Genomic DNA, 22,345 nt, shown 5'->3' with positions numbered 1-22,345 from the left:
CTGATTGGCTCATGTGACCTAAATCACGCCGCTACCGACCTAGTGGCACTACGAGAGATCACTGCGCCTCGTCGTAAAATAGTGCCGGGGTTTCACCACCGAAAACACAATCATAAACATAAAATAATAAAAACATACACGTCTAAGCATACCTATAAACATCACGTATATATAAAATGTACAAATTCTAGCATCCATCGTCTTATAATAGATACCATATAAAAATAAAACGTATCATTTGTAACCGAAACGTAAATGAGTTAAGTTTGGTTTAATATACGGATAGTGTTCAGTAACATTAAAAAGATGGCTGCAGGGGGGTTTAGTATGATACTAGTTTCGATCTGCTGTCGCCAAAAATTTAAAATTAACCCTACTTAATATTTAAAGGCTACTCTAATGCCATACATTGTTCCGTCATCCAAAATGTATAATTTACAAAATGAATACCTTTGAATCAAATTTTTAGGTTTTACATTCATTATCAACATTTTAATACCCTAATTTACTTTTGTAGACTAACTTTAATGCTCCCTCTCTTAATCATACGCTGTAACATCCTTTGCCCTTTAGATGACGCCGTTTACCACGGCGTGAGGGAGTCACACCTCCCCGCCACCCCATTGGCTTTTACATAGTCACACAGATACACAAGTTTTTAGTCTAAGAAAAAGAAGGACGCGGTTCTGAAATGGGTTAAATAACCGCCCTTTACGCACGAATAATCTGTTTTTTCGTCTATATTTCCCCCTCTCCATCGGATAGAATTGGTTAGAAACAGAAACTTTATTTTTTTTATTTTATTTTTAAAAAAAGAAAAAAAACCCTCGAAGGAGACGCGACTTCATATTCCGAAACACCGGTAAGTCTCTTTTATTTATTTAAAAAACATAAAACAAATGGATAACATTTTTTTAATATTTACAACACTTTAACTCGAATAAGTGAGCCTCGTACTAATTTACATTCACGCACGCACATACCCGATAGAGGGCGGTGGTGGGGGCTTCCTGCCGCCCAACATGGTGATAATGGGGGGGGGGGGGGGGGGGGGGGAGTCGGGGGTTCCTACGGTTGGTACCCGTTCTACTTCAAAGTAGGTAGCTTTATCAGTAATTCGAATTACAGGGGGGCTTCCCCCATTGCTACTTCAAAAGCTGGTGGTAGGATCCTTCCTGTAAGATGAAAAAAAAGTTTTTTATCACCTGGACAACAAAAGCTACTGTTTGGGGGTTCAAAGGAATCATTTGTTTGTTGAAGAGTGGGGGAACCGGAAAACATGTGTTTGATGTTGTGGGAAGCAGAGCAGAATGTTATCAATCATTTTTGACAGAAGCCGCCCTGGGGTTCTGATTGGTTAAGAAGGTGGCAAGTGGGTAGGGCTTAATTCAAAATAACGGCTTCTGATTGGCTAAGATGCCGGAAGGGGGCGGGGCATACTTCAAAGGGCTAGGTTATGAATGGTTTTATGGGGGGGGGGGGGGGCAATAAAGTTTTATGGGGGGGGGGGGCAATAAAGTTTTATGGGGGGGTGCAATAAAGTTTTATGGGGGGGGTGCCATAAATCATTGTTTTATTGGGGGCCATAAATCACGTTTTGACATTTGCCGCCCTGTTACTATATATTACCCCAGAATTATTAGTAGCACAGTTTTTTTTAAAACATCCTTGCTGTTTTACCTCAGACTGTAAATCTGTAAATCCACCCAAGAGTCTCTGGTCTTTTTTTTTTTTTTTTTTAAAGATTTGAGCCAGGAAAAGTTCTAGTCGAGTGCCGGCAAATTCTATGCACTATTGACGACACTTTTTCTTTTCTTGCTCGGCCGAATATCGCTGCCAAAAGTCAGGTGAGTTGTATCCGTAATTGACCTTTCGCAAACTCCGCCCCCCCAAACGAGCATTGACCATTGATTTAGCAACCGTTGCTATGTAAGCATAGTCCGTCAAGCTTTACTCAGCTCTCGATGACGTCCATAGTCTGATTGATTTTATTTGATGGCTTACGAGACTGCTAACCACCATAAAACTTTACGGAAGAAGAGTGACAACCATTAACAAGCTCCGGACCTCCAAAATGATGAAGCGGTGTGCCTACGGAGTATGTAAATCGGACTGTGCTAAGGTAAGACTATGCTAACTCTATCGGGCTAACTAGCTAGCTGTAGTGTAGTTTGCTTTCGGGGCAATAACAAAACGATATCAAAGTTATTGTAGTTACTATTAATGAATAAAATATATTACTAGAATGTCATTGCCATCTAAGTTAAGCTTGTTCAGTCAGTGGTTAATGTTAGTTTAATGTCTTCTGTTAGCTTTTGCATTCGTCTAAATGTTGCGAGCTAACGTTAACACAAAGCTTCGTCAAGTTTGGCAAACTTAAGCGTCCTAATAAGTGCCCCGAGCTTATCTTGTTTTCATTTTTCATGCAGCATTTTGTGAACGGACACCCGTCTCCGGAGTATCCCAACCAGCCATATAACCTGAACTACATCCATGGCTAGGGTGACATAAATATTTTTTTTATGGTGGACAAAGAATAACAATGACTGATCTGATGCTTTCAAAGACAAAAAACCCCCACTAATGTTTAGCTAGCTATAAACACCGAGGTTTAGCTAACTTGCTGACCTAACAGTAATCCTCATATTTTAACAATACTAGACTAATATAAGTAAGAAAACTTACCCGGCAGTACAAGAGCACGACTGGTCCATAATGCTGTGCTGGTTGCATCTGAAGTATAGGTCATGGGGTTTTCTCAGATTTAGCGTGCGTCCTGTATGTTTCCCCTTCGCTGGCTAATTTAATATTATGACTATAACCCTCCACTGCATATTGTAAACCTTTTTGCCTCGATCTGGAGGATATTGCACTGGTATTGCTCCAAAAGAAATCACGAATACACGCCGGTGTAAGTCTTCCCGTCACGGCTTGTGCTGTCGGAGGCACCAAGCTTGACGGACTCGCAACAGTAACTAAGGGGGGGCGGAGCTAATGCGAAAGGTCAATTGCAGTTTCAAAACAACATTGAAAACATTTTCAGTCTTTCAACCAATGCCTCGGGAAAACAATGCCAAAATGCCATTTTTGAAACTTGGCTGGTGACCGTTTTGAATCTCTGAAAGTTTGCGGGTGAAACTGTAAAAAAAAAAAAAAAGGTTGTCATTTTGAATGATTTTATATACTTTTTGGAGATTCAAACCCACTTTTCAGGTTTGGAAATATTTTTTCAACGTTTTGAGAACGTTCAGAGTTTACAGGTTTCAAAAACGGGAAACAAATAAATGCCTCGGGAGAACAATGCCAAAATGCCATTTTTGAAACTTGGCTGGTGACCATTTTGAACCTCTGAAAATTTGTGGGTGAAACACTGTAAAATCATACTTTAAAAAAATGTCTGTCTTTTCTAAGCATTTTTTTTTTTATTTTTACAGCTTTTTCTGTGATTTTTTAGTCATTCAAAAATATTTTTGGAGATTCGAAACATTTTTTCAGTCATTCAAAAATGTTTTCGGAGATTCAAACCGAAGTTACGAGGTATTGGCAGGATTCTGATTCCAAACTTTTACCCTTGACTTCTCATTTCAAAACGAGTAATCCATCTTGTTCGGTGAGACGAATAAACATTTGGTTTCCCCGTCATAACAGCCCTCTGAGATAAACCCTGAGGACTGCAACAAAACTGAGTTTTGACACCCCTGAGCTAGTCTAACAGCACAACAACCTCCCAAAATCCCCACTTAACTGGCATTGCTGCTTGAAAGCGCCATCTTTTCCGTCATATGTGTGCACGTAAGGACCCAATATTATTTGTTGAACAGTTGTGATTCTTTCATAAACAATGAATTATACAAGTTTCCTCCTGTAAACGTCATGTAACATATCATTTACACGCCTTAAGGCAAGTTGGAAAATGTCCGAAGTCCTCTTGTTTTTAACAAATTTAAATCACCATAAATCATGCTGTCCATGGAACTGAGTGATTTAAAAAAAAAAGGGGTCCTCAAAGTGGACATACCGTCCACCCACTGACGAGATGGTAGGAGCAAGATGGCCGCCCTGTCGCTTCAACGGCTTGCACGGGCGTGTAAGGGCTATCTGCTATCCAGTCATATATACAGGTCGGTGTGCTCGTGCTACTCTGTAGTGGTGCCCCCTGCAGTCTACTCTGTGTACCTCAATGGGCCAAATTTTGCATTGACTCGCGATCAGTTGCGTTATTTTTTTGACACGCTAATTTGTGCACAATTAATTAACCAAAAATAATGTGTTCAACAACAGCCTTTTAATATGTATATAAGGCAAACTACATATGAACGGACATTTACATGTACAGATGACAGATTATAGCCGTCAGTTAGAATCTGCAGCCACTTGTCAGGTTGATGTTACGTTTTCAAAACAAATTCATTTTCAAAATAGACACGTACAACACACAATACAAGTACACAGATCAATCATTCATTCATTTCGCGGTAGAAATTTCTGCACCATTTTAAACGTCAATTCCTAAATGAGATCATATCAAGCTTCATTCATCAACCGCTTTTCTCACCAGCACACTTGTGCCTCTCAGCGTTGCCCTTTGTTGGGAATCTTTGACCACAAACTGAGCAAGAAAATGGTTTCTCATCAGTGTGGGTCTTTGTGTGTCTTTTTAACGTTTCATTAACAGTAAATTTTCGACCACAAACTGAGGAAGCAAAGGGCTTCTCTCCAGTGTGGGTTCTTCTGTGTATTTTTAAGTGTACCCTCTGAGCAAATTTTCGACCACAAATTGTGCAAGCAAAGTGCTTCTCTCCCGTGTGGATTCGCGTGTGCGTTGTTAAACTTCCCCTCTGGGAGAAACTTCGACCACAAACTGAGCAAGCAAAGGGCTTCTCTCCAGTGTGGGTTCTTGTGTGTGTTTTTAAGTGAACCTTGTGAGCAAATTTTCGACCACAAACTGAGCAAGCAAAAGGCTTCTCTCCAGTGTGGGTTCTTGTGTGTGTTTTTAAGTATCCCTTGGAAGAAAAATTTTGACCACAAACTGAGCAAGCAAAGGGCTTCTCTCCAGTGTGGGTTCTTGTGTGTGTTTTTAAGTATCCCTTGGAAGAAAAAGTTTGACCACAAACTGAGCATGCAAAGGGCTTCTCTCCAGTGTGGGTTCTTGTGTGTGTTTTTAAGTGTACCCTCTGAGCAAATTTTCGACCACAAATTGTGCAAGCAAAGTGCTTCTCTCCCGTGTGGATTCGCGTGTGCGTTGTTAAACTTCCCCTCTGGGAGAAACTTCGACCACAAACTGAGCAAGCAAAGGGCTTCTCTCCAGTGTGGGTTCTTGTGTGTGTTTTTAAGTATCCCTTGGAAGAAAAAGTTTGACCACAAACTGAGCAAGCAAAGGGCTTCTCTCCAGTGTGGGTTCTTGTGTGTGTTTTTAAGTGAACCTTGTGAGCAAATTTTCGACCACAAACTGAGCAAGCAAAAGGCTTCTCTCCAGTGTGGGTTCTTGTGTGTCTTTTTAAGTCTCCCTTGGAAGAAAAATTTTGACCACAAACTGAGCAAGCAAAGGGCTTCTCTCCAGTGTGGGTTCTTGTGTGTGTTTTTAAGTGTACCCTCTGAGCAAAATTTTGACCACAAACTGAGCAAGCAAAAGGCTTCTCTCCAGTGTGGGTTCTTGTGTGTGTTTTTAAGTATCCCTTGGAAGAAAAATTTTGACCACAAACTGAGCAAGCAAAGGGCTTCTCTCCAGTGTGGGTTCTTGTGTGTGTTTTTAAGTGTTCCCTCTCAGCAAAATTTTGACCACAAACTGAGCAAGCAAAAGGCTTCTCTCCGGTGTGGGTTCGCGTGTGCGTTGTTAAAGTTTCCTTCCTAGAGAAACTTCGACCACAAACTGTGCACGCAAAGGGTTTATGACCAGTGTGGCCCATCGCGTGTCTTCTCAAATTAGATTTGGAACCAAAGGTTTTTCCACACTGAGAACATTTCCACCGTTTGCCATCAGTGTGACATGTCACATCATCGTCACACTGTTCATCGTCAGCAGTGTGAGCAGCGTGTGACGCGTCTTCACCATCTGACATAAGAGCTAACCGGCTGTCATCATTTGTCATTTGTTGTCTGCTTGGAGACTCCGCCCCTTTGTTCTCTTCATATTGACGTTCATCTTCAGTCTTCAAATGGACACCAGTCACGGGCAACTCTGTGAAGTGCTCCTCCTCTTCAATGTATGGTGGCAGCTGCTCCTCTTTTTTGATGTTGGGAGGCTGTTGCTGCTGCTCTTCTTTAACTTGCAGAGGCTCCAAGTCCTCCTCCTGTTTCACGCCAGGGAACTCTGGCTCCTGCCGCTCAGGAAAAATATATTTTTCACTGACATCTGCGAGACACAAGATACACATGGTTTGGTAAAGTTAATTTATTGTGATGTTATGTATTTTATATTGAAGTTTATCACATGGGCCACATGAGTGAATGAATAACAATCTATACACAAGTATTTTTTTTTAAACTTTTAAACATTTTTTTTAAAACTCAACAAGTGAGTCACATCCTTTCAGGGCAATTCCCAAATGATTCCACAAATTAACACCTAACAGATACACACCTTTGCTTAATATTTGTTCTTGTTTTTTTTTTGTTTTTTATAGACATGTGCACCCCTTATATCATAAGGACTGTGTCTAATTTGGTGCTAATTTAAACTCAACCAAGTCATAAAATTTCATTGTATTGAATAAATAATGGATGTGTTGATTCAGTATATTTTGATTAATTAATAATTCTTATAGCTCTCTTTTGCAATTTGAATACAGAGTTGGTGTTTGTTTTATTTGCATTTGCCCAGATTTTCACACAATAGGTCAGATATTGTAAGAATAATGAACTGTATAATGTATATAATGAGTTCATGTTCAGGACATCCTTAGTTTTATAGAGTATCCCTATGATTTTTCACATTTTCCTTTTAACAATTTCTATGTGTGGCTTCCAAAATAATTTATCATCAATAACTACTACAAGGAATTTGTTTTCATACGCCCTTTCTATTTCAATTGAATTAACTTGGGCTGGGTTCAAAATATTGATATATCGATATCATATAGATACGCCTTTTCATATCCCAATATCGATACATAAAGCCATGTATAGATATATCGACCCCGCCCCCAACACACACACACACACACACACACACACAACACACACAAACAAATGCTTCCGAGCCCGTGTCACTTACACGGTGGAAGCCAGTATCGATCATCTCCCCACCCACCCCATCCCCTCAACCACCATTGGAACATTTGCACAAAAAACAATGTGAATGAGTGTCAGTGTTTTTTGTTACTTTTTTTTTTTTTAACATAGCCTGTACTGTGGTTGTAATTGATTTAATTATTTATTGTTTTTATAAGGCCATGTTAAATAAAACAGTATTAATGTAACTGCAATTGATTCAATTCTTAATGTAAATATTAATATTTTTACTAATGCATTAAATTACAGCAAGAAGTTTCTACTATTTGCAGCACTGGTACTTTTGACTGTCTAAAATAGGTGCTACATGAATTCCTCAAATGAATCAAAAATCGTTGTGAATCATTAATCGAATCGAATCGATCCTGGAAATTTGAATCGATACCCAGCCCTAGAATTCACCATAAATTCATCCATCCATCCATCCATCCATCTTCCTCCGCTTATCCGAGGTCAGGTCGCGGGGGCGGCAGCTTTAGGAGGGAAACCCAGACCTCCCTCTCCCCAGCCACTTCAACCAGCTCCTCCGGCGGGATCCAAAGGCGTTCCCAGGCCAGCCGGGAGACATAGTCTCTCCAGCGTGTCCTGGGTCGTCCCCGGGGCCTCCCGCCGGTGGGACATGCCCGGAAGACCTCCCCTGGGAGGCGTCCAGGAGGCATCCGAACCAGATGCCCGAGCCACCTCAGCTGGCTCCTCTCAACGCGGAGGAGCAGCGGCTTGACTCCGAGTCCCTCCCGGATGACCGAGCTTCTCACCCTATCTCTAAGGGAGAGCCCGGACACCCTGCGGAGGAAACTCATTTCGGCCGCTTGTATCCGGGATCTCGTTCTTTTGGTCACGACCAGTGTCGCTCCTGCCATTAGGCAGATTAGGCAGATGCTAGGGGCGCTCGTGAGCAAAAGGACGACAGGGAAAGGAGAATTTATTCATTTTTTTTACTTTTATCAGTCACGTAAACGTGCGCCTTCTGTTCAAGTAAAGCATGGCTTGCCAGCCAACCACATACATCCTTTCAAATTTGGCTTTGATTGACATCTACGGCTAGCCAATGGTAATCGGGATTGGGGGGGGTGACGCGCGCTCCGGAGACGCGCATTAGCCAAATCTACTTCCGCGTTAGATAGTGGTGCACGTTCGCCGGCCGGCACTGACCCAATGACTGAGCAGTGAGCAAACGCCAAACCTCGATCCAGGATGACACAGTTGACATGGTTGGGAATCCTGCGTTCACTGGTCCACTAAACAACGTTCACAAGTGAGTGGCAAACTTTTGTTTTGATTAGTCAAGCCACACAGCACGGACAAATTGTAGCAATACACAGTATGCAGTTAACAGACCCACGCAGTCGCACATACACAACAAATACTTTGGAGCATAAAATTATTTATCACTAAAGCATAGTTGCAGTACAATGCAAGTTGAATTCTCTTTTCTTTTCTTTTTTTGCCAAGTTTGTCACGGTTGATGACTGTCACTAAGTTATAATAATAATAATAATAATAATAATAATAAACAGCACTTTACACATCCTTATGGATTGATATTTTTCACTGAACCCATATGTCGTTTCTGTATATTATCGACATATCTCAACTCAATCTTTTTTTTTATAAAGCACTTTAAAACATCCATTGCTGCATACAAAGTGCATGGAATAGAAATCAGTCTCGCAGTGGACACAAGTGAAAGAAAATAACACAAAATAAAATTAATTATAGTAAATATAAGTAGGTAAGTATAAAAGCAAAAATAAAAAATAAAAAAAATATATAAGATGTAGGGAAGTGAATAAGTAAATATAACTATAAATAAAATAACACAAAATGCAGAAGGCACCATAAAACACTGAAATGATGCGAAGTTTCATGCTGAGTCAAAGACCAAAGAATAAAGATGTCTGGCAAAAATGATCCAAAATTTTATCCATATCGTACAGCCCTAAATCCAAAAAGCAAATGAAGGCAACTGCTAGCTAATCTCAGATAGAAGGGGCTGGGTCACAGTCATTCCGCCGCTTTTGCAGTTGTCACAATGCCACTGTTCAACCTGAACAACATTAGATTTAGGTTGATGAAGTGTGCTCCCCCAAAAAAGGTAATGCCCCCCCTGCACTCTCTTTCTGGTGACAGGTCTGGCTCGTTAGTTAAGAAAATGAAATGAAAATGCGAGTAAGCTGTCCTGGCTCAAACCTTCAAAAAAACTAAAATAAATAAATAAATAAAATATAATAAAAAAAAAAAAGGGGGAAAAAAAAAACTGATCACGGTCAGATTCTCAGGTGGATGTGCAGGCTGATACAGCACGGACGTCATAAATTAACTGGGCTGCTCATGCTGTAGCGAAAAGTGAAGCTGGCGGCGGCCATCTTGTGTTGCCAAACCTACAGTAAGTTGACTTTTCAGCAGCATTTTTTCCACGTTATTTTCTTCCTCTACAGCGAAAATATCTGAATCTCAGCGGCATTGTAATCATCAATCCGTCATTCGTCATGCATCAGCGTCATTGACGGGCTGATGGACAGCGAGGAACATATCCAAGTAAAATGCACAAATGAATTAGTTCTGGAACACTCTTTCTGGGTGATTCTTTTCAACAAATTCCGAAACTTTCTGGAAACTTCAGGCCCGTCTCGTCACAATTAAAAAACCTACTGTGCCTTCATCAATCGCCAATTGTTTGAATTTCTGCACAAATTCGTCGGCCGTTTGTTCATACAGTTACGTAAAACTACCTGAACACCTCATGGTGGGGCGAATGACGAAGACGCTACATAGACACATACTGTATCGATTATATTATCGACGTATTGACACACATAGACACATATCTATTATCTATCTTACACACAGTCACACATTTATTGACGAATTTGACGTCTGTCATTGGGATATGTTAATTGACTGTGTGACGGATTGATGATTACATTGACGGAAGGAAACTTACTTCCGTCAATAGTTCATTCGTCCTTTTTTTTAAGTTAGCCATCAATCGGCAATCGACAAAACGGACGCCCGCCGTTGACGGACCTTCCTTCAATGTTGACGAAACGCCCATCACGTCAATCATTTCAGAGATGACACTGTTCAACAGCAAATTTGAATCCCAGATGGCTTTGTGTGTCTGAAGGTATTCTCAACGCTGATTTGCGGAAAATTGCAAGGCAACACAAGGTGGTTTTATTTCGATTTCATACACAAGGAAACTAACTCAATGTGCTTCACGCAAGCAAAAAACACAACACCTACGAACTTCAGCAAACACAACCATTAACAACATTCAGAAGCAAAACAAACAAAAATAGCTTCCAAAATTACATAAAGAAAACTGACATTAATTGACATTTAAACACATGAACAGTAAAAGTCAAAAACTTAATATTAACAGGTTGAGTAGTTTTGAAAGCATTACATTTACACTTTTAAGTAAGACGCTGGAGTTGATACTTCTTAAGTCTTCTGAAATCCTAATATCGCTACTTTTATTTGAGTAATGAACGTGAATCATTATGACAGGCCCCAGGCAGCTTTGAATGTTGTGTTATTACGAAATAACATATCAGATTCACTTCCCTTCATTTTTTTGAAGCTTCAAAGATGGCTGCTATTCTCACCAGCACACTCGTGTCTCTCAGCAAGATATTTAGAAGAGAATCTTTCAGCACAAACACTGCAACTGAACGGTTTCTTCCCATGCGATCTTGTGTGTTTCTTGAAATTTGACCTGTCAGAGTAACGTTTTCCACAATCTGAGCAAGAAAAAGGTTTCTCGCCAGTGTGGCTTCTTGTATGTCTTGTTAAATGGGGCTTCCGATAGAAGCTTTTGCCACAATCTGAGCAAGAAAAAGGTTTCTCACCAGCGTATTTTTTTGTATGTATTGTTAAATATGACCTGTGAGAGAAGCTTTTGCCATAATCTGAGCAAGAAAAAGGTTTCTCGCCAGTGTGCCTTCTTGTATGAACTGTTAAATATGACCTGTGAGAGAAGCTTTTGCCACAATCTGAGCAAGAAAAAGGTTTCTCGCCAGTGTGGCTTTTTGTATGTCTTGTTAAATGTGACTTCAAAGAGAAGCTTTTGCCACATTCTGCGCAAGAAAAAGGTTTCTCACCAGCGTGTTTTCTTGTGTGTATTGTTAAAGCTGACCTGTGAGTGAAGCTTTTGCCACAATCTGAGCAAGAAAAAGGTTTCTCGCCAGTGTGTGTTCTTGTATGTGTCGTTAAGTCTGACTTCCAAAAGAAGCTTTTGCCACAATCTAAACAAGCAAAAGGTTTTTCCCCAGTGTGGCTTCTTGTATGTGTTGTTAAACGTGACTTCAGAGAGAAGCTTTTGCCACAGTGGGTACAAGCAAAACGTTTTTCCCCAGTGTGTGTTCTTGAATGTTTTGTTAAATTTGACTTCAAAGAGAAGCTTTTGCCACAATCTAAATAAGAAAAAGGTTTTTCCCCAGTGTGTCTTCTCAAGTGAATTTTTAAACTTCCTTTTGAACTCAATGTTTTCCCACAGTGAGAACACTCCCAAGATTTGTCGTCAGTGTGACACGACCTGTCACCATCAGCGTGTTCATCATTACCATCCAGATTATCATCATTATCGTCATGAGAAGAAAGGGACCTTATGTCATCACTTTTTGCTTTTGATGATCCCCAGTGGTCTGCATCACTTTCTGGAATCATGTTTTGAGGATTTAAGATCCTGTTTGGAGGCTCCGCCCCTCTGCCTTCCTCACTCTCACCCTTGACTTCGTCTTCACTCTTTAAAGGGGCGAAGGTCATTGATGACTTGAAGGTCATTGGTGACTTGGTGACGTCATCCTCAACCTCCTCCTCTTTGACACGAACGGGCTTTTCTTCCTCTTCGATGTAAGGATGTTCTTCCTCCTCTTTAACATTCGGAGGCTTCATGTCCTCTTGGTCAGGACGAAGATATTTCTCAGCGACGTCTGCAGGACACAAGAAGACAAACACACATTTGGTTTGGTCAAGTCAAATTTCAATGGTGAGTTGATAATACTGTCACGATTGAATTTTATTTTATTTTTTTAAGAATCGATTCATCTAGAGGGTGTGCGCTCGTTCACTACCTGTCCAGTGACGAGATGAAATGGGGAATGGTGAGGTTAAATATTTCCCGGTTGGTCCGAAATAGCTCTGGGGGAACATCACCATTGACCATTTGCACCGACGTCACGTAATCACGTGATTGCGCCACCATGGACAGCGGAATGAAATGACAGTTGAATGAAAGTGGACGGGCTGCGGAGCGATTTAAGTACTATAGCGATTTTCATTTTACAAATGGAAAGTTGATGTCCATCGAGCCATGGAATGCGCTAGTTCAACTGACGTTCGCCTGTCGGCAGAAGTGGAACGTTTCGTCGGTGCTCGTCGAGTGCGATACTTACAGAAACGGGAGATGGCTAGTTTGAAAACAGACCCTTACTTTGTGTCCCCCTGTTTTCACGGAATTCACGGTGCACGACATGTATCGCTATGCTGTCAATAATGGAGCCGATTTAAAAGCTCATAAAAGTCTCGGCGCAGAGCAGTTTTGTTTGCTGCTTGGCTGGGTGTCTGCAACGAGGTGCTACATCGTCATGGCAAAGGTAAAACTTGTTTATCATGATGACTCGTTTTTTTTTTATTTTATTTTTACATATTCTGTCCTATATTGAAACACTGTTATGTCAAGTATGCATCAAGTATTTTAGCTCTTTAAAGGCGCCGTCTGCCATTTTCACTCTGGAAAATGCACTTTGTAAATACAGGATTTAAACAATCAAACTACTTCTCAATTTACAGAGTGTCTGATCTCGCTTACCTGGCCAACTCTCCGTTATAAAGGGTTAAAATCCCCCTTTGGCTCCAACCGCAGTAACACGGATTTTACGGAGGTGACGGGGACTTTCCAAGCTGGTGTCGAAAAGGATTCGTTTAGGTTCTCACCGCCCCAGTTTTAGAGCATCAGCCCCATTAGATTAACACCCTTAAAGAGTAATCTTTATTGATTTAAGGATAGGAATCTAATCACACTCTTTTTACAGCGGCTCCTCTTCTAATGATCGGTTGAACTTGTTATGACCTAAATAATTTTAGCTGACCTTGTTAGGTCCGCAAGGGCTTGTTTTATTTTTACTTATTTTAAGCCGAAGTAACACTATAGGATTTAACTCATTGACTGCCATTGCGGAAAAAGACGTCAAATAATGCATTTTTGCTGGGCTGGCAGTGAATGTGTTAAACACAATGTGCCAATATATTTTGTGATTATATTGCAGCATCTTTTTTTCCTTTTTTAAGGCAAATTTTGCTTAAAAATCCGTCAATTTTGGTTACATCTCATCTTAACTCATTGACTGCCATTGACGGGAAAAGACGTCAAATAATGCATTTTTGCTGGGCTGGCAGTGAATGTGTAAAGGAATACAGCTACCACCTATTTAGAATTGTTATCTATTTCGGTAAGAGATAGTTAACGGTCGCAAACGGGGCCGGGCAAACGTGTCAGCTGCGTGACGTCACTCCCGCGGCAATTTGAAAGCACGCACAGATTATTATTTTTTCCACTCACTCACTCACTCGCTCACTCACTCACTCACTCACTCGCTCACAGAAGCTTACATGTGTGAATGAGTGAGTGAAGAAAAATAAAATCCGTGCGTGCTTTCAAATTGGCGCGGGAGTGACGTCACGCAGCCGACACGTTCGCCCGGCCCCGTTTGCGACACGCCACCGCCCCCGCTCTGCGATTGGCTGGAAGGTTGTAAACACTGTCTTTCCACTGAAACGTCCCGCTGTTTACAAAAAAAAACACAAAAATGGCAAAATACGGGCTGGGGAGGTGGGGGGTTAGGACGAAATTACCACAAAAGATGAACAAAAACATCGATGTGTAGACTAAGAGAAAGTTCAAGTGTGTACATCCTGTATTTAAAAAAATGCATTTTCCTGAGTGAATCCGGCAGACAGCCCATTTAACAATTGACTTTTCCTGCACTGCATAAACAAGACATGCACGATAATAGTGAAATATAAACCCAATACAGCAAAAATAATGTAAACACGTCACTTCTGTTATAGGCAGACCCGTCACCAGAAAGAAATTGTAGGGGGGGGGGGCATTACCTTTTTTTGGGGGGGGCACACTTTATCAACCTAAATCAAATGTTCATCAGGTTGAACAGCAGCATTGTGACAACTGCAAAAGTGTTCAGAAATATTTTCTGTCACTTAAAAGCGGCAGTTCGTTCTGAAATCTAAAAGACAAACTGAAAAAAAAAATGTGTAGTTCATTTTGCATTTATTCAACTCAAAAGTTCATTTGAAACAAATCCACTCTTCACTTCTGTAAACAACTATGTCCGAATGAATGACTCTGTGACCCAGCCCCTTCTATCTGGAATTGGCTAGCAGTTGCCTTCGTTTGCGTGTTGGATTAGGGCTGTACGATATGGACAAAATTTCCTTTCATTTTTGCCAGACATCTTTATTCTTTGATCTTTGACTCAGCATGAGACTTCACATCATTTGACTTTTTTTATGGTGCCTTCTGTATTTCGTGTTATTTTATTTCTATTCTTGTACAGATTTTTTTTTTTAGTATTTTATTTGCGTGTATACTTATCTACTTATATTTACTCTAATTAATTTTATTTTGTGTTATTTTATTTCACTTGTCTACTAAAAGACTAATTTCTATTCCATGCACAGTACTTTGTATGCAGCAACGGCTGTTTTAAAGTGATTTAGAAATAAGGTTGAGTTATGTCGATGATATACAGAAACAACATATGGGTTCAGTGAAAAACGAAGCAGAATATCAATCCAAAAGGATGTGTAAAGTGCTGGGGGTTTTTTAATTAGAACTTAGTGACAGTCATCAACATGAACAAACTTGGCAATAAAAAAAAAAAAATAGAATTCAACTCTCATTGTACTGCAACTGCTTTAGTGATAAATAATTTTATGCTCCTTAGTTGTTGTTGTGTATGTGTGACTGCTTGGGTCTGTTAACAGCATACTGTGTATTGCTACAATTCGTCCGTGCTGTGTGGCTTGACTAATTAAAATAAAGGTTTGACACTCACTTGTAAACGTAACCAGTGGACTCGGGATTCCCAATGATGTCATGTGTCATCCTGGATCGAGGTTTGGCATTTGGTGGCTCCCATTAAAGCGGCACGATGTGCTCACTGCTCAGTCTTTTTGCCAGCGCCAGCCGGCAAATGCGCACTCTCGACCCGGAAGTAGATTTGGCAAAGGCACGTCTGCAGAACGCGCGTCTCCCCCCCACCCCACCCCATCCCTCCTGATCCTGATTGTCATTGGCTCGTTTAGTTGTCAATCACAGCCAAACTTGAAAGGAGGTATGTGGTTGGCTGGCACGCCATGCTTGACTTAAAACAGAAGGCGCAAGTTTACGTGACTGATAGGACGAATAGTTGGTGAGACATCTTGCTAGGGCGGGCACGGCTGACTGACAGGGCGGGCACGGACCCCCAAGGCCCGCCCATGGCGACGGGTCCATCCCCAGCACTGTTTATAGTATATGCTCATCATGTTAGTAGTAAAAAAAAAATAAAAAAAAAAAATAAAAAAAATATCCTACCCACAGGTCTTGAATTTATTTGATTCCACTTGCTCTTTATAGACAGTATTAAATATAAATATAATTTACAAGACTTAGACTTGACTTTATTGATCTTAATCATTGAAAATTTAGTCCCCGTACAAATTTCCATCTCCAAATATATTGCAAATGGCTGTGCCGCTGTACCTAGTTTCAGTGTTGGGTTTGGAAAGGAGGTGGAAGGCGCACCATCGACAAAAAGCATACACGGCTGTTCTTGTTTATAGCCCAGTTTTTGCCTGTTTTGATGTTCTGTCTGTTCACCTGGGTAAAAATAATAATAAATAAATAACTAAAATGATAAATGCAACGAAAGGTGAAGGCCCAATGAAAATGAGGCTGTCTACACATTCCAGCTCATTTGCAAACATATATTTATACTGCTACTCCAGGCTCAGAAGTTGATAAATTTACATATGGCATGGTTACAAATTAGAAATATTAGTATCTGAAATATAAACTTACCAATGTAGTCCATTCGGCACGACGTTCTGAAGCTTTTCTTTCAGTAGGAAATGGAATGAGTATAAATAAGGTGGGTCGCAGGTGCAACGTGAAGTTCCTTTATTGCACGAGTGAACGTGGCAAAATTCCTTCATCCGCTTTTTGAGTCCACGTAAACCATTGTGACAATCACGCATGGAACAATGGGCGACTGGCGTACTACCCAAATTTGACCTCAAAATCAAAAATAATGACTCTTTTCGGTTATTTCCAATGCATTCATATGGCGATCTGGATAGCAACGACCCCGAAACAACTGCGGTCAAGCCAGCCGCCACTCGAAAAGACGAAGTCAAGCCAGCCGCCCCAACGATTGTTAATACTGTGCATTACGGTAACATGCCGACGTGCCCCTGCGCTGGCCACCTTCAAAATAAAAGCTGCTCAACACCTGGTTTAGGGTTTAAAATAAAGAATCATAAAAAAAATAACGGTTTGTTATTCCAGAACCAGACCAGTTCTAAGGGACACTACACCACCCCAGGTATCCAGCCAAAGTACTTTTAACAAAATCTGATGTTGCATTTCAAAATAAAACTCATTTGAACATTGCAATCTCGACTATAATCCCTGATTTAAAAAAATCATTAAAAATTCATGGTTTGTTATCCCAGGACCAGACCAGTTCTAAGGGACACGACACCATCCCAGGTATCCAGCCAAAGTACTTTGAACAAAATCTGATGTTGCATTTCAAAATAAAACTCATTTGAATATTGCAATCTCGACTATAATCCCTGATTTAAAAAAATCATTAAAAATTCATGGTTTGTTATCCCAGGACCAGACCAGTTCTAGGGGACACTACACCACCCCAGGTATCCAGCCAAACTACTTTGAACAAAATCTGATGTTGCATTTCAAAATAAAACTCATTTGAAAATTTTAATCTCAACTATAATCCCAGATTTCAAAAAATCATTAAAAATTCATGGTTTGTTATCCCAGGACCAGACCAGTTCTGATGGACACTACAGCACCCCAGGTATCCAGCCAAACTACTTTGAACAAAATCTGATGTTGCATTTCAAAATAAAACTCATTTGAAAATTTAAATCTCGACTATTATTGCTGATTTCAAAAAATCATTAAAAATTCATGATTTGTTATCCCAGGACCAGACCAGTTCTGAGGGACACTACACCACCCCAGGTATCCAACCAAAGTACTTTGAACAAAATCTGATGTTGCATTTCAAAATTTTTGAATCAGCAATAATAGTCGAGATTTAAATTTTCAAATGAGTTTTATTTTGAAATGCAACATCAGATTTTGTTCAAAGTAGTTTGGTTGGATACCTGGGGTGGTGTAGTGTCCCTCAGAACTGGTCTGGTCCTGGGATAACAAACCATGAATTTTTAATGATTTTTTGAAATCAGGGATTATAGTCGAGATGTAACTTTTCAAATGAGTTTTATTTTGAAATGCAACATCAGATTTTGTTCAAAGTTGTTTGGTTGGATACCTGGGGTGGTGTAGTGTCCCTCAGAACTGGTCTGGTCCTGGGATAACAAACCATGAATTTTTAATTATTTTTTTTAAATCAGGGATTATAGTCGAGATGTAACTTTTCAAATGAGTTTTATTTTGAAATGCAACATCAGATTTTGTTCAAAGTAGTTTGGTTGGATACCTGGGGTGCTGTAGTGTCCATTAGAACTGGTCTGGTCCTGGGATAACAAACCATGAATTTTTAATGATTTTTTGAAATCAGCAATAATAGTCGAGATTTAAATTTTCAAATGAGTTTTATATTGAAATGCAACATCTGATTTTGTTCAAAGTACTTTGGTTGGATACCTGGGGTGGTGTACTGTCCCTCAGAACTGGTCTGGTCCTGGGATAACAAACCATGAATTTTTAATGATTTTTTTGAAGTCAAGGGATTATAGTCGAGATGTAACTTTTCAAATGGGTTTTATTTTGAAATGCAACATCAGATTTTGTTCAAAGTAGTTTGGTTGGATACCTGGGGTGGTGTAGTGTCCCCTAGAACTGGTCTGGTCCTGGGATAACAAACCATGAATTTTTAATGATTTTTTGAAAACAGGGATTAATGTCAGAAAATAAATTTTTCAAAACAGTTTTATTTTGAAATGCAACATCAGATTTTGTTGAAAGTACTTTGGTTGGATACCTGGGGTGGTGTAGTGTCCCTCAGAACTGGTCTGGTTCTGGAATAACAAACCGTTGTTTTTTTATTATTCTTTATTTTAAACCATAAACCAGGTGTTGCTCAGCTTTTATTTTGAAGGTGGCCAACGCAGGGGCACGTCGGCACGTTACCGTAATGCACAGTATTAACAATCGTTGGGGCGGCTGGCTTGACTTCGTCTTTTCGAGTGGCGGCTGGCCTGACCGCAGTCCGAAACAGGAAGCATAAAAGCCAGTGGCCGCACATGAGCAGTTGTAATTCCGATTCGGCTTATTGAATTACTGTGTACAGTAATGACTGCATTTATTTTTTTATTTTTTTAACTCTATATAGGAGCGCTGAGCAAGGGAGAGTAATAAGAAGTGTACAAACCTGTTGTGTGTAGCACAATTCGAGGCTGCTGGCAAACATCGTCCAGCGGTTGAAGACGTTGCTCGTTCTCTTCCTTTACTCCAAAATGTTCCTCCTCGTCCTTTGGTGTCGTTCTCGCCGACATTTTGGCCCAATAGTGTCAACAAAGTCACACTTGATCTCTTCCTGACCACGTCTTGTGTGCTTCTCTTTGTTAGCGGCTAGCGAGCTAAGCTAAACTAAGCTAAGCTAACTAAGGCCGAGAAGCATCAACGCGCACCGAAACGAGTTTACACACATGCTGACATTTAACAAATGGTGTCGTAGACCTTCAAAATGTTGATGGGCGTCCTGTGTGGAGGCTGCATTCAGTTCAATACCGAATCAGAAATAATGATTAAACGCCATGTACCCGCCCGCCGCGGCAGTGATGACTCCGGACACCAAAGTAGACGTGCGGCGGAAGTCAGGGGCAGGACACGCCCCCGCTGCGCTATGATTGGCTGCTGGAAATTGTAGGCTTCACAGCAAGCATTGTCATCAAGTCATCGGCAGATGTCGCCATTTTTGCTGCAGTTCGAAAGTCTCATTCCGGTTTTTTCAGAGTTTTGTTTCCCGATATAATCGTAAAGTTTAAATGCCTGTTTAAATTGGACTTATTGAAAAGAGCCCCAGTTTGTTGTGGTGAATGTGCAGTTTAAAAATTCGCCATCAAAGTTGAACAAGCTTGTTGAGGTTAACTGAATGTTTATTATCAGGGATGAGTTTAATTTGTTGTAATAGCTTATAATGTACCCGCCCTAGCTATTAATAAATGTTTGAAACAGTATCTGATATTTAATTGATATATGCAATATTTATTTGTACTGCAAGTAATACAAATGACTTTTGGCCAGTTTTTGTCATCTGTGGCTTTCACACTTTCCTCCAGCAAAGTTTTGACGCAACACTTACCTTCCAATAAAAGTAAAAAGTTAGTGATTGGAATATTGAGGGCGATATAAAAGACGAGCTCTTGCTCGGTCTCAGGACCATCTTCCGTCTTCGTAAATCCGTCAATATCTGAATCTCAGCGGCATTGTAATCATCAATCCGTCATTCGTCATGCATGCGTCATTGACGGGCTGATGGACAGCGAGGAACATATCCAAGTAAAATGCACAAATGAATTAGTTCTGGAACACTCTTTCTGGGTGATTCTTTTCAACAAATTCCGAAACTTCCTGGAAACTTCAGGCCCGTCTCGTCACAATTAAAAAACCTACTGTGCCTTCATCAATCGCCAATTGTTTGAATTTCTGCACAAATTCGTCGGCCGTTTGTTCATACATTTACGTAAAACTACCTGAACACCTCATGGTGGGGCGAATGACGAAGACGCTACATAGACACATACTGTATCGATTATATTATCGACGTATTGACACACATAGACACATATCTATTATCTATCTTACACACAGTCACACATTTATTGACGAATTTGACGTCTGTCATTGGGATATGTTAATTGACGGTGTGACGGATTGATGATTACATTGACGGAAGGAAACTTACTTCCGTCAATGGTTCATTCGTCCTTTTTTTTTTTTTTTTTTAAGTTAGCCGTCAATCGCCAATCGACAACAAAACGGACGCCCGCCGTTGACGGACCTTCCTTCAATGTTGACGAAACGCCCATCACGTCAATCATTTCAGAGATGACACTGTTCAACAGCAAATTTGAATCCCAGATGGCTTTGTGTGTCTGAAGGTATTCTCGACGCTGATTTGCGGAAAATTGCAAGGCAACACAAGGTGGTTTTATTTCGATTTCATACACAAGGAAACTAACTCAATGTGCTTCACGCAAGCAAAAAACACAACACCTACGAACTTCAGCAAACACAACCATTAACAACATTCAGAAGCAAAACAAACAAAAATAGCTTCCAAAATTACATAAAAAAAACTGACATTAATTGACATTTAAACACATTAACAGGAAACGTCAAAAACTTAATATTAACAGGTTGAGTAGTTTTGAAAGCATTACATTTACACTTAAGTAAGACATTGGAGTTGATACTTCTTAAGTCTTCTGAAATCCTAATATCTCTACTTTTATTTGAGTAATGAACGTGAATCATTATGACAGGCCCCAGGCAGCTTTGAATGTTGTGTTATTACGAAATAACATATCAGATTCACTTCCCTTCATTTTTTTGAAGCTTCAAAGATGGCTGCTATTCTCACCAGCACACTCGTGTCTCTCAGAAAGCTTTTTACAAGAGAATCTTTCAGCACAAACACTGCAACTGAACGGTTTCTTCCCATGCGATCTTGTGTGTTTCTCTAAATTTGACCTGTCAGAGTAACGTTTTCCACAATCTGAGCAAGAAAAAGGTTTCTCGCCAGTGTGCCTTCTTGTATGTATTGTTAAATGGTGCTTCCGATAGAAGCTTTTGCCACAATCTGAGCAAGAAAAAGGTTTCTCACCAGCTTGTTTTCTTGTATGTATTGTTAAATATGACCTGTGAGAGAAGCTTTTCCCCTCCGTGAGCCGGTACCTTAACGTGGTGGAGGGGTTTGCGTGTTCCAATGACCCTAGGAGCTATGTTGTCTGGGGCTTTATGCCCCTGGTAGGGTCACCCATGGCAAACAGGTCCTAGGTGAGGGGCCAGACTAAGAACGGCTCAGAAGACCCCTATGATGACGAAGATATTTGGAGAAGCGTTTCCCTCGCCCGGACGCGGGTCACCGGGGCCCCCCTCTGGAGCCAGGCCTGGAGGCGGGGCTCGCTGGCGAGCGCCTGGTGGCCGGGCCTGCACCCATGGGGCCCGGCCGGGCACAGCCCGAAGAGGCAACGTGGGTCCCCCTTCCCACGGGCTCACCACCGGTGGGAGGGGCCAAAGGGGTCGGGTGCAGTGTAGGCTGGGTGGCGGCCAAGGGAGGAGACCTTGGCGGACCGACCCCCGGCTACAGAAACTGGCTCTTGGGACATGGAATGTCACCTCTCTGGCAGGGAAGGAGCCCGAGCTGGTGTGTGAGGCAGAGAAGTTCCGACTAGACATAGTCGGACTCGCCTCCACACACAGCTTGGGCTCTGGTACCAGTCCTCTTGAGAGGGGTTGGACTCTCTTCCACTCTGGAGTTGCCCATGGTGTGAGGCGCAGAGCAGGTGTGGGCATACTTATTGCCCCCCGGCTCGGCGCCTGTACGTTGGGGTTTACCCCGGTGGACGAGAGGGTTGCTTCCCTCCGCCTTCGGGTGGGGGGACGGGTCCTGACTGTTGTTTGTGCATATGCACCAAACAGCAGTTCAGAGTACCCACCCTTTTTGGAGTCCTTGGAGGGTGTGCTGGAGAGCGCTCCCTCTGGGGACTCCCTCGTCCTGCTGGGGGACTTCAACGCTCACGTGGGGAATGACAGTGAGACCTGGAGTGGCGTGATTGGGAGGAACGGCCCCCCTGATCGGAACCCGAGCGGTGTTCTGTTATTGGA

The 22,345-nt window shown here is 41.2% G+C and overlaps 2 protein-coding genes across 2 annotated transcripts in view; both read right to left on the bottom strand.

The window, feature by feature from the left end:
• The window catches only part of LOC144009310 (uncharacterized), a 99,776-nt gene extending 87,706 nt beyond the window's left edge, over nucleotides 1-12,070 (bottom strand). Inside the window, exons 1-2 of the mRNA XM_077509031.1 lie at nucleotides 11,657-12,070; nucleotides 4,850-5,961 (exon numbers count right to left, since the gene is read on the bottom strand). Of these exons, the coding sequence (XP_077365157.1) occupies nucleotides 4,850-5,961; nucleotides 11,657-12,018 (1,474 nt within the window). The 5' untranslated portion in view covers nucleotides 12,019-12,070. The remainder of the gene's footprint in view (nucleotides 1-4,849; nucleotides 5,962-11,656) is intronic.
• An 8,394-nt stretch (nucleotides 12,071-20,464) lies between these two features.
• The window catches only part of LOC144006191 (uncharacterized), a 32,986-nt gene continuing 31,105 nt past the window's right edge, over nucleotides 20,465-22,345 (bottom strand). The window contains exon 3 of the mRNA XM_077504915.1: nucleotides 20,465-20,520. Coding sequence (XP_077361041.1) covers nucleotides 20,465-20,520 — 56 coding nt within the window. The remainder of the gene's footprint in view (nucleotides 20,521-22,345) is intronic.

The sequence above is a fragment of the Festucalex cinctus genome, chromosome 1 (assembly GCF_051991245.1).
Source record: "Festucalex cinctus isolate MCC-2025b chromosome 1, RoL_Fcin_1.0, whole genome shotgun sequence".
Classification (NCBI taxonomy): domain Eukaryota; kingdom Metazoa; phylum Chordata; class Actinopteri; order Syngnathiformes; family Syngnathidae; genus Festucalex; species Festucalex cinctus.
Note: the sequence above shows the minus strand (reverse complement) of the source record. Positions and strands in the feature narration are given on the sequence as shown.